The 20,011-nt window shown below is 32.2% G+C and overlaps 1 protein-coding gene across 1 annotated transcript; it reads left to right on the top strand.

The window, feature by feature from the left end:
* The first annotated feature begins 3,131 nt into the window (after positions 1-3,131).
* Positions 3,132-14,802, top strand: LOC132627044 (biotin--protein ligase 2-like). Its single transcript, XM_060342105.1, has 9 exons — positions 3,132-3,573; positions 4,115-4,176; positions 4,868-5,016; positions 6,725-6,845; positions 7,288-7,443; positions 9,347-9,392; positions 11,041-11,113; positions 12,525-12,601; positions 14,563-14,802. The coding sequence occupies exons 1-9, from the start codon at positions 3,197-3,199 to the stop codon at positions 14,603-14,605; spliced, it is 1,104 nt and encodes a 367-aa protein (XP_060198088.1). The 5' UTR covers positions 3,132-3,196; the 3' UTR covers positions 14,606-14,802.
* Positions 14,803-20,011: the final 5,209 nt, after the last annotated feature.

Here is a 20,011-nt window from a genome sequence, read left to right as displayed (position 1 = left end):
ATAGTCAACCGACTAAACTCAGCATATTATGTATATAATTCTTAAAATATATCTAATATTAACTGAAGGAACACATGGTCAAACAAGACAGAATGGAGCACTAGTTAAGCGCTAGCTTTAATTCCTTAAGATCACGGGATTGAACCCTACTAAATGCATGTTTGTGTCTTTTTAAAAATAAAATAAAAATAAAAATAGTGAATCCATTATCTTAAAATCCTGAATTCGCCTCTGCCTAATAAGACTTTTGAAAGGATAACTTAGAACAATGCCTTTAAATTTCACCCTAAGTGCACAAAAGTAAAAATCAACTGGGCTTTGTCATTTATGATTGTTTTTATGGAGGGATAATATGACATCATAAGCTGCTTTTAATACGTGGTATTACATGAGTGTCAATAGTCTTTTCTCTAATTTGCTCCTGCGTGTCTGAAACTAGATGCACAGGTGCAACCTTTCGAGAAGTACTGAAAATTTAAAAATTATTGATAACAAAATTATTTAGTGAATATATTTTCTGGTAGATGTTTTCATTAGCTTGAAAATGAGATACGTAAGATTGTATAAATATGTACTTGGTTTTACATTACATAAATGTAGATAAATTTTATTTTTAATTTTGAACCTAACTTTTTAAAGAATTTTGAAAAAGAGCTTTTGAGAAGAGAATTTTTATCTTTTTATTATTTAATCACAGGATTATTAGTCGACTGTAATTCACATAAAATATGATATAAATAATACTGGAGATTATTATGGTTTGGATTGCATATTTTAAAAATTAAATATAAGATAAAATAATTTTACATATTCTACATCGTGAAAATATCCTTATCGCCCATCCCAAATGACTGCGAAGGGACGCATAGAGTCCATTTATTGATTGTACTAGTTTCATAATGTTGGTATTAAGCTTGGGCCCAAACTCACGACATAAAAATAGATATTTTAACTAAAAATATCATTTATGTTAGTAATAATTAAATTTCAAATAAATATATTTTTAATATATAAAAGCAAAACTTTCATTTCACTCCTTTAATATATTAACTTTCATTTTGATGAAATTATTTACCTCAAATCAAATGTGGAGAATTTAATTTATGAGTTCTGAATACTAATTTTTTAAGATATTTAGTTCAAAATTAATATTGTATACGTCATATATTTAATGAACTTTTAAGACAAATACAAAATTTGAACCAAAGCGCTACCGGATCTCGACTGATAACATTGTTTTCATTTCAACATTATTGGCATCATTTAATAATTTTTAAACCTATCTGAAAATTACTTTAATACAAATCTTTTAAATACATATGAGTTCATTAAAATATAATTATAACATAATAGAAATGCCTACATGTGAGTAAAAAAAATTCAGAAATGCTCTAATTTCATAATACAAATATAAAGTAAAAGAAATGCTTGCATGTAAAAATTTATAATTAGTAACATTAAAAAGGACAAAATGAGAGAGCAACAAGAATCAAGAATATCTAGCGAATAAATGACTATTTCCTAGGTTAATGGATAAGATCGATCGACGAAAGTAACAAGAAAAATAAAGTGCAGTGGATGGGACTACTCCTCTCTTAACCAGGGTTCTCGGGTTCGAGCCTGGGTATGAAAAAATTCTTGGAAGAGAGTGCTTCCCCTGAATGAGCCATACGTGACACGAATCCAGATTAGTCCGGCTCTTATGCGGATACCAAACACCGGATTGAGAGTTCAAAAAAACATGAGAAATAAGATAGGAGGTTCGATAGCTTTTGAGATGTAGACCATAAGAACAAAAAGTAAATTTTGACATTAAAAAATAAATTCAAGACCTAAAAGTAATTAATTGAAAATTTTGACATTTTATTGAAAATTTTTGTGAGGACTACAAAAGTCCTTGGATTGTCCCTTATAGATAGTAATAAAAATGTCTTGGAAGAGTAAAAAGAGATCCTAGTAAACTAATTTGAAGTATACGTTCTTCTCGCAGAATATCTAAAAGACCCTTAAAATTGGGTGTTTTATTCAGATTTGTTAGTTTATATTTGGTCTTAATTACTCTTTATATTTGACTATTCTATAATCGTTATCCCGCAAATAATAACTGGTCCTAACTAGTAATTACTCCATATACTTAACTTTTATATAATTGTTATCCACTCAAAAGAAAAATAATAAAAGAAGAAAAAAATGGTAGCTGTATTTTAATCTAGGAATAGAGAAGATATATAAAAGGAGATACGAAAATAGCCTTTGGAATAATAAAAAAGGGAATGTTCTTAGATTTTTTTTTTTACACATCGGATTAATATCATGTGTCCGTTATTTTACGCCATCATGCCCCAAACGTCATTTGAAATTACTTGAATTTTAGAAAAACCTAGTAGATGGAGGTAATTAGGATCCGTTACTATTTGAATGAGTAACGATTATAAAAATAAATAAATAAAAAAAAAATAAGTGTAGAGGGGTAAGTAAGATTAGATATAGTTTAAAGAGGATTTGAATAAAACGAGTCAAATTTAGAGTTTTTTTTTATGTATTCTATTTTTTTTAGAGATAATGGTAAAAAACACTCTTCAAATATCACGTTTTTGTGAGTTTTCTACCTGAACTATCAGGTGTTTGCGTTTTCTACCTAAACTATTTCCAACTATTTATCAAAACATACCTGAACTATCAAATATTTGCGTTTCCTACCTGAACTATTACCAACTATTTATCAAAACACACTTCGACTAGTGCTGGAAACTCACAAAAACTTGATATCTTTTTACCATTATCTCTTTTTTTTTAATTTTTTTTCCAATTAATCCTTTAATTATCCTCATGAAGGGCCATTTAGCACCATTTTTAAACAAAAAAGAAAGAACGTACGCCACGCACCATCAAATATTAGTCAAGGTATGTTTTGATAAATAATTAATAATAGTTTAGGTAGAAAATGCAAAAAATATACTCCACTTGAGTTGTGTTTTTGATTATTATCTTTTTTATTTTATTTTATATACTATGCCACATAAGTTTTGATATTGCCATCTTACACATGTGCAATTAAAGTCGTACCTTGTGCTACACTGTTTGTACTTCATATTGACACTACAAAAATTGCTCTGGCAGGCACTAATTCACCAACAAACACAGGACTCCTGAATATATAAACCTTCAGCGTTAATTTCTCCGTCATTGAAAACTAATGATTTCTCAATTCAAAGGCATATTTTTCACACATTCTCTTCCAAAAATTCCCAATTTTCCATACCTCAAAGCTTTCTCCTCATCGTCATCACCCGTTAAAATGGAGCCAAAAGACCCCGCACAAACGCTGCTTCTACTCTCTGGCAAATCCAATGAAGAGAATGACGTGGCAAAGGTATTAAAGGACAAAAATACCCTTCAACTGCATAAAAATGGTGAACAAGTTGATGTTGTTCTTCATTCAGAGCTCAAAACAACATTCGAAAACGACGCGTTTCGAATCGAAGAATACTTTAAATCACTTTCGACTAGGCGTTTTGGGAGACTACTTATTTACTCTCCTAAATTGTCTTCAACTCATGACGTTATTTCACAGTAATTAACCGATCCCTATCTTCGTTAATAGCATGTTTGTTTTCATTATTCTTAAAATTATATTGTATGGTCTTATAGACCCGTTGTTACATAAAATGTTATTAAACCACAAGAAACGATACAGTCTATCAAAATATTGTATTCATTTATATATAATACAATCCAATACGATACTATACAATATGTTACTGTAACAGTTCAACGTTTTGCTTGTACAGTCAAATCTCTCCATATCGACGTCGTTTGTTCCGATATTTTTGGCTGCTATACCGAATTGCTATTATAGGGAACATATAATTTAACATAACATGAAAGATTGGTTCCACAGAAAATATAGCCTGTTATAGTGAAGTGTCCTTATATAAGGATGTTGTTATAGACTGCAAGTTATTTACCTTAATTTAGATTAGCATGCTTAAGTATATATAATTACCTGTTTGATATTGTGAAAACTCTTTACTTACAAGTTGAACCTGCTTGCTAATTGGTTATTGATACTGTAACTTTTTCTTTTATTCATTTTATTGTTTGTGTATGGCAGAAATAACTCTGACTTACCAGTTGGTACAGTGTGTGTTGCTGATGTGCAACTGAAAGGGAGAGGTATGTGGATATCCCTGCATTTTTAACTCTGAAAGTCGGAATCTTTTTAAGTTGTATACATAATGATCTGACTTTCAAATGGAGGGCGCAAAAGCTATTAATTTTGTTCTAGTGAACTATATACTTTATTTCTGTGGTACAATCCAATTAAGTGCTTATATTAGCACATGCTGGTCTATTCCATTTTGTGCAACCAATTTTATGCTCTCTCTCTTGCAATTGCGATTGCATTTCACTTTTGTAAGAAATATTATAGAACTGGACTGTTGTTGTCTTTGAAATATAAAACAATCAACTTCTGTAGCTATGTTAAGAAGACTGAATATTGTATGAAGATTGATGAGGTTAGAGGTGGATTTTGGAACCAAATGTGCCATTTTGTTCCCTCCACAGACTATGAATTAGTAAGAATGGCTTTTGGACCTTTAGAAAAGCATAGATGGCGTGACCTTTTCCATTAACAATGAATGGAAGTTAGAGAAGGTCCCATTCTCCCTTGTTGCTTTAACGTTAGGGTATTATTTGTTCAATAAAAAACTAATAGAAAAAAAAAATGCATGAGTTATAGATTAGGTATCAAAAATTGCAGTTGCTCTATTTTGTGTATTGCAGATTTTTTGCTCTTATCATGTTTGCCAACATTTATTCATATTTTACTTTGATTTGATTATATGTTTAATTACCTCTGAAGGCCGTTCAAGTAATGTGTGGCAATCACCAAAGGGTTGCCTTTTATTTTCATTTTCAATACAAATGGAGGATGGCAGAGTGGTGCCACATGTGCAGTATGTAGTCTGTCTTGCCATGACAGAGGCCATTAAGGCTGTCTGTTTGGAAAAGGTAAGTACTTATATTACAAATATGTGTACTGGCATCCTGAAATTGAAATTGGATTGGTCAATCAGTGTATGGGAAACAGAAGTAGGAGATAAGTGTGACTGTATGTCAACATTGCTTAAACATTGAACTAAAGTTTTCTCACTTATTAAGTTATATATTCTCTATCTGATTGTGTCAATGAAACCATTAGTTTTTACACATGTAGATTATATGGTTTTGCCGTTTAGTTCGTGTACTTGGAAATTAAAGCAGTTATATGATGGATGGTCTGTGAAGAATTGTATACAGTACTTGTGGACAATTATTGCTTAGTGCTTATTGGTCTGCTAAAGAGATTCTCCTGTTTCCTAAAGAATGTTACTTGAGTTAGGAGGTATTCAGGAAAGAGATGATTGTGAAAGGGAAAACCTGGATAATTATCAGGGCCCACTGAATTACTCAGTGAACTGTAGGATGAACTTATATCAAATTTCAGGTAGATTCAGTTGATACAGCTGCCTATGATATGGAGCATTGACATAGGTTTTTGGTTCTTCTTGAGTTACAAGATTCTCTGTCAGACTTTTCTATTAATTACTTTGTTTTGTCTAGATTTGCCTAAATTATTAATGATTTCTATCGTCATTTATTCATGCTGTATTGATGAACAGGAGTATTTCCTGAACTCCGTCGGTATTTGGCAAAATAATGCTCCTAATTGCTCTGCTTATGCCAGGAGACTATGAATCACCACTACGTTGTCTAGAACTTTTGTATTAAAGATGGTTTCCATTTTGAAGGGTAGACTCCCGTAGTTGTGATTGTCTTAAGCAGAAAGAGTGAATTTGCTAAGCCTAATAAGAGCTAAATATAAGAAATTTAGAAGAAAAGCCTTTTAGTATCCACCACCGAATTCCTTGTTCCATGGAATTCTTTGTCTTTATTGCTTCCCTACTTTACTTCCTCCAAGACCACCTAATCACTGCTGGTGGTTAGGGCTTCTCCTGATATAACCTTGAAGTCCTCACATATAGGCATCATTTATTTGATATGTGGTTAACATCTTTACTCTTAAATGTTATCTAAGTGTGTTTCCCTCTTTTTCAAGTACATTTAAATCAAAAGTTAAGGTAAACTCTAAAGTAGCCTTTCCTGCATATATCCTGCCACTCATTATCGAATCTCTCATGTGCTCGGTTGAAAGCATCATTATCTCTACCAGCATGTCCATTCAGATCTCCTAATTTATATTAGCTGGAATGTGTTAAGTTTATTCCATCTAGTGATCATGTTTGACTTTGTATCACTATCAAATGAGATAAATCCCTGTAATGTTCTCACTGAACTTTCGATGTATGAAACCTGTCGTCAAGGTACTTTTATTATTTGATGTCTAACTTTATCATGTTGCTTTACTTGAGCCAAGGGTCTACCAGAAACAACCTCTCTACCTTCATAAGGTAGGGGTAAGGCTGCGTACACACCACCCTCCCCAGACCCCACTTGTGGGATTACTCTGGATATGTTGTTGTTGTTATTGTAGTATGTATTTGAACAATTTCAATTATACATATGGATAAAATAGGAGTGGTAGGACAGGATTTGTTGAAACTAGATGTTTGCTGTATAGAAGCTTTTGTAACATGTACATCGTTTACTTGATTTAGAATAACTGTTGATAAGTTATACTTACTTTCCTTGTTGTTCTTGGCTGCGTAATGTGTTACAGGGAACTCCACATCTTGATGTTCGAATAAAGTGGCCAAATGATCTATATTTAGGTTGCCTTAAAGTGGGAGGCATTCTAAGCACATCTGTATATAGGTCAAAGAAGTTCTATGTTAGTGCTGGTAAACTGGCTCAGTCATTTTACTTACCAAAAAGAAAAAGAAAGTACTGTCTTACTGATGTCTATTTTATTCTCTCTTCATGCCCAAAATAAAGAATAAACTCTGCATGCTACTACAAACTTTTGGGGTTTCTTGCAAACTTAATGAATTTAGTTAGTCAGAATTTACTGATGTCTATTTTATTCTCTCTTCATGCCCAAAATAAAGAATAAACTCTGCATGCTACTACAAACTTTTGGGGTTTCTTGCAAACTTAATGAATTTAGTTAGTCAGAATGTTTTCTTACTCTTGCGTCTTGGTTAACATAGCTAATTTTCTAAATCCCTTTTCGGATCATTCTAAATTGACTGATGAACATCTGTAGCTGTTTCTATCTCCTTTCAGTCTATCGATTTGGAGAAATTACATTGGAGTTCTTTGATGTTGATAATTACTTCGCAGGAGTTGGATTGAATGTGGGGAATGAGACGCCTACCACATGCTTGAATTCTGTTTTAAAGAGAGTGAATCCTCTCTCACGTGAATTGAAAAGAGAAGATATTGTTGCAGCCTTTTTCAATAAATTTGAGAACCTTTATGACGTTTTCTCAGAACAAGGTAAATCGACTTTAACTGCTCATTTGAAACCATCGTGGATATACAGTCCGACTTTCAAATGTTGAAATACAAAACTTCAGGGATTAGTCAAGAATATGAATGTTCTGGAATGCTCAGCATGCTAGTTCAAGTTTAACAGTATGGTTATTCATAGATCAAAAGAACCACCATTTATTTTCTGTATGCTTCTTGGTTTTGTAGTTTACTTGATAGCCTTTAATCAAGTTCTTAACTCATTAACATGGGAGAAACATAAAATATTGAAGCCTTTTGTATAACTTCAAGTACTTTTGATTTAGCTTCATACTTTTGTGTCACAACATCTTTAGTTTGGGTTTTAGATCTTGTCAAAATTTAATTCTGTCTTTGGTGAGCCTAATCTACGTTCGTCCAGGTGGTCCTGAGTTGCTACATGTCAATGCCAAAACATGATGTTGCATGTGGTAAGCTTTTCAGAAAGGAAGATAGTATTAACATACTTGTATCTCCTGGAGAAATCAGTACACCTAGTAATGGCCACCAAGAATAAACAGAAACGAAGGATAAGAGAAGAAGAAATAGAGGGTTAGATTTCCCAGTCAAAGTCAAGGTACACAAGAAATTAAAGAGAACTCAGCTGCTAAATAGAAACACAACAAGTTCTTAACTTCTTAAACTCAAAATGAGACCCATGTTAAACATTGGGAAATCTTCAATATCCGTGAAATCCTAAAACCCCAATGTTAAAGAAAAAAGATCTCCAACTAGATCTTTAACTTGTCCACTTCTTCTTTTTATCAATTCATTTAGAGATTCTAATCATGTGGTTTCCCTTTATGTTTTTAATTGTTCTTTAATCTCATTATGCAATAAGCCATTGTTGTCTGCCCGCTACTGACATGAAACCTGGTATTTAAATGGGAGCAAGGTAGAGGGGTGGGTCCATACTCCGAGTATCAAACCTATGGGCGAACTGGTGTTGGGTTTCTAACTCATAGGGAATGTTTCAGCTATCAAAAAAATAATAAAACAAATCACATTGCTGTTTGCACACCATGTCATTTGAGTAGTATCCAGTAATTGTTTCTAGGAAGATAACACTTTCTCCTCCCTCCTACCCTTGTTTTTTTTTTTTTTTTTCCTTTGGTGGGCGGTGTTAACCAAAGGTAAAGAAGTTAGCAAACTTCCAATATGAATCTGGGGTGTTCTTTTCTGTATGAGCTGCTTATATATTTTTAATGGCAAAAATAAGCTGGTTCCTGGAGGAAGATTTCGAGAATTTTAAGCACAGTTGTTTGCTGATGGTGATGAGATTGTAATTTACAAGTTATATTTAAAACGTGTCAAAAAATATAGTACATCAAACAATACCAGCCTTTCTTCCCATTGATAGGTCAGCGATAATATCAAAATTTATCATTTTTTTGTTACCTTTCTCAAAAATTGATATCACCATATGCTAGACTTTCTTTCCACTTGCCTCTGTCTTTTCCTAAGCTGGCCTGTTTTGGCGTGTCCTTTATTTTCCATTAAGATGATATTTCACTGTCAGCAAATGAACTGGAGGTTCAGTAATGAGAATAGTCCCTTTTTTTTTCATTGGGTTGGTTAATGTTGAGCTTGCCAAAAAGGGTATTAGGTGCTTATGCAACTTGAGATCCATAGGAACTTTTGTAGTGAGGGTGGTGTTCTGGGACGTTGTGTATTGTATTAGATTATCGTGCAATGTTGGAAGTCATAAAGTTCACTTTTATGCTTTCTTATCAACTTCATTCTTTGCTGTTTGTGATTGTCTTAGAAACTGTTTAAGTACCTGGAAATCATGGAGTGATTTCTTGGTGAAGGAGCTATATTCTTGTAGGGAGCTTCTGCATATCTTGGTACGGTAATGAAAAGAGTGATGCATTTTTCTGTGTGCATGCAGGATTTCAAGCTCTTGAAGAGTTGTATTATAGGACTTGGTTACACAGGTAAAAACTGGTATATGTTGCTGTAGATTCCAACATCTGTTATGCTGCTACCCTTCTACTTTGAAACTCTTTACCAAGCAGAGAACTTTATGCTATGGAAATGCTATGGAAATCCTTTAAAGTTGACCCTTTGTTCCCTTTTAATCACACATGTGCATCTTCTTGTACTTGATTGTGCTTTGGATGGTGGGAAATAAAAGTAAAATTCTCTTACCATGTCGTATGGTAGGACAAAGGCTGCTTCTAGATGAGCAATGAAAAGCTTTATGTAATAAAAGATTGTGGATCACTGGGTAGTGCCATTCTCCTGACTACAAAAGGGACTCTTAAACAAATGGACCTAGACTCGGTAGTTTCACTTGTATCATTCACAGTAATGATGCGCAAAAAATTCAACGTACTTGTACTGTACTAATGCCCGAGCCTAGATAACAGGGTTCTTTTGGGAAGGGGGAGGTTGTGCGGTAGATTTACATCTGAAGGATAGCCATGGAAAAGCTGGAGATAAATGGGACTACTAGGTTCAACAAAGGCCACCTTCCTTGCCCATCAGATGACAGAAAATGAGCACCGCTTCATCCTGAATAAAATGGACAAAAGCTTGTGGGCCTGTGAGGTGAATATTAGTCCAATCTCCCTCCAAAAACTGTGACGTAACTGTTCTGTACTTATGCGGAGCTAAAGTTGTAGTCTCAACAATCAAATTGATCAAAGATCCCCTATGAATTGGTCAAGAGCAAAAGGGGAAAGTAGAAATCCTCATGTTGTAAGAGTGAATTAACATGAAATTAAGCAGGAGGACGGAGGACGATGCTTAGGGGACCCTCCAGATATTTTTGCTTTATTTACAAATCCCCAGAAATGGTCATATGGTACTTTTTGCCCCCTCGACTGGCCTTCGTCTCTCTTCTTTTCCCTCTCATTTTTTTCTTCTGGTGAAAGAGTTATTCTTTTTTTTTTTTCCATTAAAATGAAGTTCACATATCCAAAAATAAAGGTAAAGAGGAAGATGGATCCAGCTCAAATCCTCTACTATATGCTAATACATGCACGAAAATTAAGAGGTTACGAAGTTAACCACTGAGCAGCCCAAATGTAACTCTCTGTGTGTGTTTGGGGGGGGGGGGGGGGGGTTTGATTACCTGCTGCACTTGACATCACATAATCAATGTATTGTCCATGTCATTTATTCCCTTTTTTAAAATTTTGATAACCGTGGTCTTCGGACCAGCTTGCGCGCACGGTACCTGCTACCTCTCACCAGTACAGGCACCGGTAGGCTTGGATAGATGGAAAGATATCACCTATTGTTTTTGCCTCCGCTGGGATTTGAATCTGAGACCTCATGGTTCTCCATGCCGTTTATTCCTTATTCAGATGTAGAAACATTTACATGTGTTATCATGAAACAACTGATGGTGGATGGAACATGTAACCTCTTTTGGATGCCACATAACTCGTTTTGCCTGCTTACCTTTTTGTTCTTCCTATATACTGCTTTCTTATTGTAAAGTTTGGTCAACCCTTGTACAGGTTAAGTCAGTCTGAAGTCTACTTCATTTCTTATTGAGTGCTAAATTCAAGTGTATCAAGATATTATCTCTTCAGTTATTAACTGGCATTCTTCTACCCTCGCATGTAAATGTAGTGGACAGAGGGTTATTGTGCAGGAAAGAAGTGACGATCAGGATCAATGCGTTGAAAATGTAGTCACCATTCAGGTTAGTTTTAGTGGACGCGCTCGTTTACTTGTCCTAAGATGTAAAGTATGATTATTGTTGAATTTTCAGTTTCACGCCTTGTCACTCTTTAATTTTCTTTCACAATTATGGTATCTTTTTTAACTTCGAGTTCAACTTCTAGTGAGGCTGCTTCTTCACTGCGATATATTATGTAAACTCCCACAGGTATATCTTCTAGTTTACATTGCAGGATAACATATTAAGATGCACAGAAAGATGAGTGCACCAGACTAGGGCAGTGAAGTCATTAAGTCGGGAGAGTGTTGAGAAAGATACAACTTGGTGGTTTTAGCGGTGCTTTTCGGTGTTTTTGAGCTTAGGGCTTAGGTCAATGGGTTCCTTTCAATCTTTCTCTTGGGATTATCTAAATGGGAGACTGAAGGCCAAGGTCACTTGAGCACTTGAAACTGTTAAAGGATTTCTAACAACAGTTCACACAATGAGTTTCCAAAAACTGTTCAAAAACTTGAATAAATGAATAAACACATCAATTATCTTTCATTAGCATCCATGCAAATCTGGCAAAAAATATAGGGTATGCTAGAAGAAAAAGATGTATATAGGTGATATCAGCTAGTTGGGAATATGGGTTAGTCATATTAGTACATTTACATTAGGTCATGTGTCTTCTAGGAGCCTCTTAATCTTGTCATAGATTTTTCTCCTAATAGAAATATAGAGAACTTCTATTTTATGTTGCATAATGTTTGTCTGAGATGAGTTTAAAGGGAACAACATGGTCAGTGAGGATTCATAGCCAATCCTGACTTGCTTGCTATAGAGGCCTAGTTGTTGTAAGGGGTGACTTTTCTCCTAAGACACATTAAGGAAGAGTGTACTCTTAGGAAAATAAGGAGTTATAATGCAATGTACCAGTTACCAAGTATCTTTTTTTCCTAGCTCTTAATTTGATTTTGCTTATATGTTATCCATGAGTTAAGCTGGGTTCACCTTCTTGAGTTAGAGTGAAGTATAGGAAACTGTAAGATTACCCAAGACGAGTTTGGATGGTCAATATCTGAACAGATAAGTATCTCATAAGAGAGGTCATGAAAGCTACCACTCTTATTCTTGTGAAGATGGTAGGGAACCTATAGAGGATCTATGTTACTGTTGAATCCTTGATTGTTGATTCTTCCCTTCTATAATGTGGCGTTTACCACTCTTTAGTATATGCTTGTGATATTTGTGGATTCATATTCTATGTATAATCACTCAGCCGAAGCTGGCACCCTCATCAATCCCATGAAGTGAACACGCTCTGAAGTTTATTTCAATTGTTGTTTTGATTTGGACCATATAATTTTCATACTTTGTCTTAGTTGTCCTTGCTCTAGTAAACTGCCTTTTCCGTGTAATTAGCTACATAAACAAATGATTCTACTTTCAGGGTTTGGCATCCTCAGGGTACTTATTAGGAATCACAGATGATGGTCAAATGTGTGAGCTACACCCAGATGGCAACAGGTTTGTCTCGAGGCTAAACATCTCTAACATAACCCATCTTATCTTTTCAGTTCTTTTGTCGAAAATATCTCCCCCAACATTGGTAAAAGAGAGTTTGTTGATTTGGACCATTTATGCTGCTCCTTTGACCACTGCTTAATTAGTGGATACCAATCTGATTTGCTATTGATCATTAAATTTGCTTGTGTTTGTGAATCTTGATAACCAAACAATGAATTGTTTTTATAATCTTTTTTTCACTTCTAAACCCTAGTAACAATAATCATCACCAATAGAAGATAGCAAGAAACCAAGGCTGGACAGAGACGTAGAGGTGAGTGGAAAGAGTGTTATGCAAAAGAATATAATTTACAGGCTCTATAGAGTCTTCACAGAAGTTACATCTACTATATCCTCTCTGCTGTAAATTGTCTTGAGTCAGACATGCATTGTGTAAGGCATTCCATTCAAAGTGTGCTACGTTGATCGGTGCTTTGGTTTGCCAAATCTGTCTCCAAGGCCATCTATGATTGTCACCAGTAGGCTTCCCTTTGTAAAGATTGATAGAAGAGCTTCTAGAGAATTTATCATCCCTTCGGGCCACCCAAACCAGAAAACTTCCAACGAGCTTCAGCATTTCTTAAGTACTAAATATTGATATACCCTCTCAGTCTCCCAATCATTACAGCTCCTGAACTGCTCATTCCGGCTACCTTCATTGTGCCTGAGTACTTTATCAACAATCAGCTATAAATCTGATCTAAATCTGTTATTTATTTTCATATGTTATCGGATCCACTTCAGTTTTAAGAAGTTCAAAATTTTCAAAATAAAAAGTTAATTCTCTACCTTTGGACTCATTTCTATCTAGATATTATAAATTTCAGCTTTCTCCTTATTGTCCATGCCAAAATCAAGGTAGGATCTTTAAGTTGGTTCGGAGAGAGCATTGCGACGTACTAATGACGAGAAGTGGATTCTTATTAAAAACAAAATCAGTGAAGTCTTAGAAATTAGAGTTTACACTTTACAGTAGTATCCAAGAAAAATCAAATGAAAATCACTTATATCTTTTTTCATTTTTCTCCAGTCAGTTAACTATCAAGTTTGATTGGATGTGGGACTATCTTTACAATGATACAGTTCACATATTTGCCTTAAAAGAGCTGCGTTAATACTAGTGCTTTTTAGTTGTAAATACATGAGGTGAGTACCTTATTTACTTGATTCATATCATCCACATGTCATGTCCTAGTGTTCATTGGCATGGTCAGTCATAGTCGCAGAAGTGGCCTAAGGCTGGTCTGTTTCCTCTCATGCCATGCCTGTTGAAAGTTCCTTGCCCTTTCCCTGGAATCGGGTATGAATTCCTATATTCATTTAGCTTGACCAGGATCAACTTCATGGCGGAGCTAGTTCCACAGCTATTGATTCGCACCCGCTGGTCAAAGAAGACTGTAATAGTTGCTGATATATTTGGTTGAGAAATAGCCCCCTCCCCCTTGTCTTTGTCGAAAAGGGTAAAGATTTGGAGTTGCAAAAGGATTTCTTGAAACATTCTGAAGAAAAGTACCTCTATCTATATCTAGTCCACTCACCATAAAGAAAAAAACTATGAGGCAAAAAGACAAATGACACATGAACTATCTAATCATTATTTTGTTACTTAATGCTAAAGATGAATGTGCATTCATTTGAACAAGGTGCTATTTTTTCTTTGCTTTTTAGGATATTTAAGTTTGCGGGTGACTCAAATGGAAAAAAAATTATGAGCTGTTCTTCCTTTACATTCATTTCTGAAGCAAATAGTTTTAGTTGGGGTTCATTGTCTCTGATAAGAATAGCAACAATCATTAGGTGTTGTTTTTAGTTCTAATTTGTCTAGGTTATTTTTGGCAGTCACGAGCTGTTAGTTTTCTGATAAACATAGCATGTTTGCTTGAACCATTAGTTGTTAACATTGTTTTATTCCATGGATGCAGTTTTGACTTCTTCAAAGGGCTTATCAAAAGAAAAATGAGCTGAAGGAGATTCATGTTCGTGTCTTCTAACAAAGGGTCTATCCTTTCTCTCGTCTTTTTTGCTCACTTCAATTCATGTATTCTCTTTTTATTTTTGTTTATCGGTTATTTCTGGCTGATTTTCTTACAGATAGTCTTTCTCGAACTATTATTTGTATTGATTCGTTAATTTTTTATAGAGCTGGAAGTAAGATTGATCTATCTTGATTTTCTTTGTATAGAAGCAGTATGATTTCTGCCAAGATATTGTGATTTTTTTTTTGATGACATGGGACCCGCAGCCATTACCCTTTGGGTGCGCACAGGGTAAACCCAGCTCCTGTGTAATAGCTCGCAAACCACACATGAGAGATAGCCCGCACTAGGCAAGCCCCGTGTGACGAGCTAGACTTAGAAGGCAAATTCCCTGCTGTCGTAGGCAGGGAGTTTTGAACCGGAGACTTCCATTATGAAAGCCTCATGCTCAACCAAACACTAAAGAAAGAAAAGATTTACGTTTTCTGTTTTCAATTTTTGCTAAAATTGATATCTTTTTGCACAAACACTGTAAATTCTTTGAACCAAAAACCATGTGAGTTTCCCCTATTCCCAGTTTTGGGGGCGGTTCCTTTTCCTGTAAAGTATATATAAGTCCTTATTACTTGAAGGGCAAAGGTCAATTTTGTGTTTGAATTATATACGAAAAGGTCTATATGTGCCTTATTGACTAATGGAATTGATTTGTACGATTTGTAGCCAGTCCAAAATCTATTTGTATTTGTATTTGTTTGTATTTTTTGTACTATATACTATATAGAAGAGTGAGTTCCAAACTCACTTTTCGTCGTTCGTTTCCACAATTTAATAAAAAAAATTGTGAGGCCCACCCATATATCTTAAACAATAAATAATATTAAAAAAAAAAATTGTGAGCCCCATAATTTTAATATATATATATATATATATACTACTCTTCTATATAGTACTAATATATATATCCATTCCAATTTTAAAAAAAAATTGTGGGTCCCCTAATTCTAATATATATATATATATATAAAATAAAGTTTTAGATACGGAGCACAAACTACAATATTATATTAATCGTGTTTTGAACATAATATATGTATATATATTATATGCATAAAAATAGTACAAACTAATAATGTCAAAAAAAATAAATAAAATTGCACCCCATAAAGGGTGGACCTCATACTAAACAACATCAAGCAATATTAAAAAAAAAAGACAAAAAAAAAGTGAAACTCATCATCTCCAAACTGCACCCCATAAAGGGTGGACCTCATACTAAACAACATCAAGCAATATTAAAAAAAAAAGACAAAAAAAAAGTGAAACCCGTCATCTCCAAACTTACTGTAGAAAAAAAAGTGCTCATACTAAACAACATCAAGCAATATTAAAAAAAAAGACAAAAAAAAGTGGAACCCACCATCTCCAAACTCACTGTAAAAAAAAGTGAACCCCATATTAACAAAATCAAGCAATATCAAAAAAAAAAAAAAAGTGAACCCCATATTAAAAAAAAAACTAATGTAAAAAAAAAAGTGCAAACTTTGTATTCGTAGTAAACACTAATATAATAAAGTTTCTAATATAATAAAGTTTTAAATACGGAGCACAAACTACAATGTTATACTAATCGTGTTTTGAACATAGTATCCCAAATTGACAAAATCAAGCGATATATAAAAAATAAAAAAAATTAGCCCAACCGACGCTTCTTAATAGTAGAAATATAATAAAGTTTTAAATACGGAGCACAAACTACAATGTTATATTAATCGTGTTTTGAACATAGTATCCCATATTGACAACATCAAGCAATATATATATATATATATATATATATATATATATATATATATATATATATATATATATATATATATATATATATATATATATATATATATATATAAAAGGTGAATCCCATATTAAAAAAACAAACAATGTCAAAAAAAATTGCAAAAAAATTGTGGGTCCCATAATTCTAATATATATATATATATATATATACGGAGCACAAACTACAATGCTATATTAATCGTGTTTTGAACATAGTATATGTATATAGATTATATGCATAAAAATAGTACAAACTAATAATGTCAAAAAAAAAACTGCACCCCATAAAGGGTGGATCTCATACTAAACAACATCAAGCAATATTAAAAAAAAAAATAAAAAAAAATGGAACCCACCGTCTCCAAACTCACTGTAAAAAAAAGTGGACCTCATATTAATAAAATCAAGCAATATAAAAAAAAGTGAACCTCATATTAAAAAAAAAAAACTAATGTAAAAAAAAAAGTGCAGACTTTGTATTCGTAGTAAACACTAATATACTAAAGTTTTAAATACGGAGTACAAACTACAAGGTTATATTAATCGTGTTTTGAACATAGTATATATATATATATATATATATATATATATATATATATATATATATATATATATATATATATATATATATATGCATAAAAATAGTGCAAATTAATAATGTTAAAAAAAAAGTGCGCTGCATATTAAAAAATCAAACAATATTCATGTAATTTCCAAAGTATCTCATTAAGTCAATAATGATTTATTCATTGCCACGTGCGTATCAATCCATTAGTTGGAGCAAATGAAATTACTTTCCTTCAAAAAGTTAAGTAGTCAAATATTTATATTTTAAAATAAGATAGAACTTAATAACTTTTTTATTTTTATTCTTAGTCTAATAAATGTGAAAAGAGATTAATGTCGTAAAAAAAATATATAAAATGGAGATCAAATAATGAATAAGGTAAATTAGTCAAATTATAATTCTAATCGACGTTTTCTTAAAAAACCATCCAAAAGACAACATGACAAGTAAAATGAGCTAAACCGAGAATATTTAACAAAAATTAAAAAATAGTATTTCTTCGTTTAAATAGAAAATCAATTTCTACTTTGTTTCGTTTTAAACATGTAAAATTAATTTAATAATTGGAATTAGACTAATCCAAATCAAAATTTGATAAAAAAAATAATAAGTATTTTACACCTTTAAATTAATCAAATTAAAATTGAAAGTATTAACTGATGCTTAAATATTGTTATTGTTTTATCTCAAAGAGAAAAAAATAGTTTCCTTTTAAACAAGTCTTCTCCTTTAAAAAATATTAATAAATTTGCCAATTTTGTATTCGTAGCAAACATTAATATAGTAAAATTTTAGATACGGAGCACAAACTACAATGTTATATTAATCGTGTTTTGAACATAATATATATATATATATATATATATATATATATATATATATATATATATATATATAATCACTATTCAAATACAACTACATATACATAGATGCACTATAATCTAAAGTATTGGGTATATATATATAATCACTATTCAAATACAACTACGTATACATAGATGCACTATAATCTAAAGTGTTGGGCCCGTGCGCAGCACGGGCATAGTCCATCTAGTATATATAAAAAAGGAGAGGTACAAGCAATGTGGTTAAGTCAAGTGGCAAGCTAATAACAAGTCACTTGGCAATTTTAGGACATAATTATTTATGTATGTAATAACTTACAATTAATCAATTTAATATTAATTATTAAAGAACTTAAAAAGATAAATATAAGAGTAAGAAATTATATTCAAAGTAACCTTATGTACAGATTAGCCTAAATTGGTGGGAACGAATCAATAATGAAGATAAGCCTACTTTTCAATTGATAATGGTGAGATAAAGTGTCAAATTTGAATGAGAAGATAAATTCATTGAATTGGATTTGGTTAAAGTTGAATTCGAATTCTGCATGATCTAAACCTGATGGATTGCTTTGTCATTTTATATTCAAAAATGAAGAATTCAAATCTTAAACGTACAATCATTTTCCTTTCGTTGGTATCATCCAAATTTGCTATAAAAAAAAAAAAGTTAAAAAGCCATATTTATCCGCATTTTTCAAGCTTTGTTAAGAAAGATTTCTTTATGAACCAAATTTCACATTTAATTAAAATATAATTGAAAAATAAAAATGTGTTAGACTTGTGCTTAACAATATCGTAATATTTTATCTTTTAATTATGTTTTAATTAATTGTAAAATTTGTGTGTCTCTCTCTCTCTCTCTCTCTATATATATATATATATATATATATATATATTGAGAGGTGTTAGCAATATGATCAAACCAAGTGACAAGCTAATAACAAGCCACTTGACAATTTTAAAACAATATTCATTACATTATCTTATAAAAACTTATTTGAATGAAAAGAAGCTTTTTTTTAGTGCACTAATAGTGTAACTTTACATATTTGTTTTTGCAATTTAATTAGTTGCTGTAACTTTTTACTTTTTGGAAACATCTAAATAAAGTTTTATATATGATTTTTACCTCTTAATGATGAAATATAATTGATTATATTGATCTGATTTGTACAAAAGTAATAGATGTAGCTATATAATTAAGACTCTCAAAATTAGTTAAGTGAAAACATAATATCAATATATTTTCTCGACATCCAATTGAAAGCAATAAGATTTCGTCAAATGAGTAATACCTTTTAGATTAGTGTAAATATTTCAAAATGTAAAATAAAAAATAGCATATGAATCAGATCTGTTATTATAATGAACGAAAATGAGTTGTTTGTAAACGGATAAGTTTGATCTCCAATTTTCAATTGCTCCTTTTTATAATAATTTCTTTTGTAGGATTATCTAGATAGAGATATCATTGTAGGATAAGGATAAATGGGATCTCCTATCTTTCAAATGTGCATTTTCTTTCAAAAAATATCTATTCTTAACAATTTATTAGTAACTGATAAAATTTTCGAATTTGAATGTAAAAGAAATTTGAGTTGGAATGAAGTTCTAACTTCTTCACCTCTTATATATATAGCCCTCCAATGACACATAAATTAACATTATATTTTTTTTTCTCTGTGAGTTACTCCCGAGTCCCGGCTATGACAATTTCTTTTTTCTCTAAAAGTGATACTCCTTCCACTGCCACCGTGCCTTCTTTCGCTATTTTGGGAAAGTAGTATTAGTCTATTTTCTTGCTGTTTCATTGTCTTGGCTTTTAACTTGCATGTTTTTTTTTTTTGTTTTTTTGCTATTTTATTATTGTAAATAAGTGAGCAATTTTCTAAACATTATTAATGGAATTATTTGTTTTGCTAGGCGTGAGCTTCTTTAATAAAGAACGCAGATGAAGGTGGCTTGGATGCAATTGAAACCTATCCATGCATACAAGAATGCACGTAGGCCATTTCATCATCAAATGTGCCTCAAATATATGAATGTTTTTAGAATTCAAAATTCATTATCATTTACAACACATCTTTTGTAGGAATTAAATCTCACCTATAAAATTTATTCCGTGCCTTATTCATTTTAGCTTTGT

This window comes from Lycium barbarum, chromosome 2 (assembly GCF_019175385.1).
Source record: "Lycium barbarum isolate Lr01 chromosome 2, ASM1917538v2, whole genome shotgun sequence".
Lineage (NCBI taxonomy): Eukaryota > Viridiplantae > Streptophyta > Magnoliopsida > Solanales > Solanaceae > Lycium > Lycium barbarum.
This window is presented reverse-complemented; position numbering and strand designations above follow the sequence as displayed.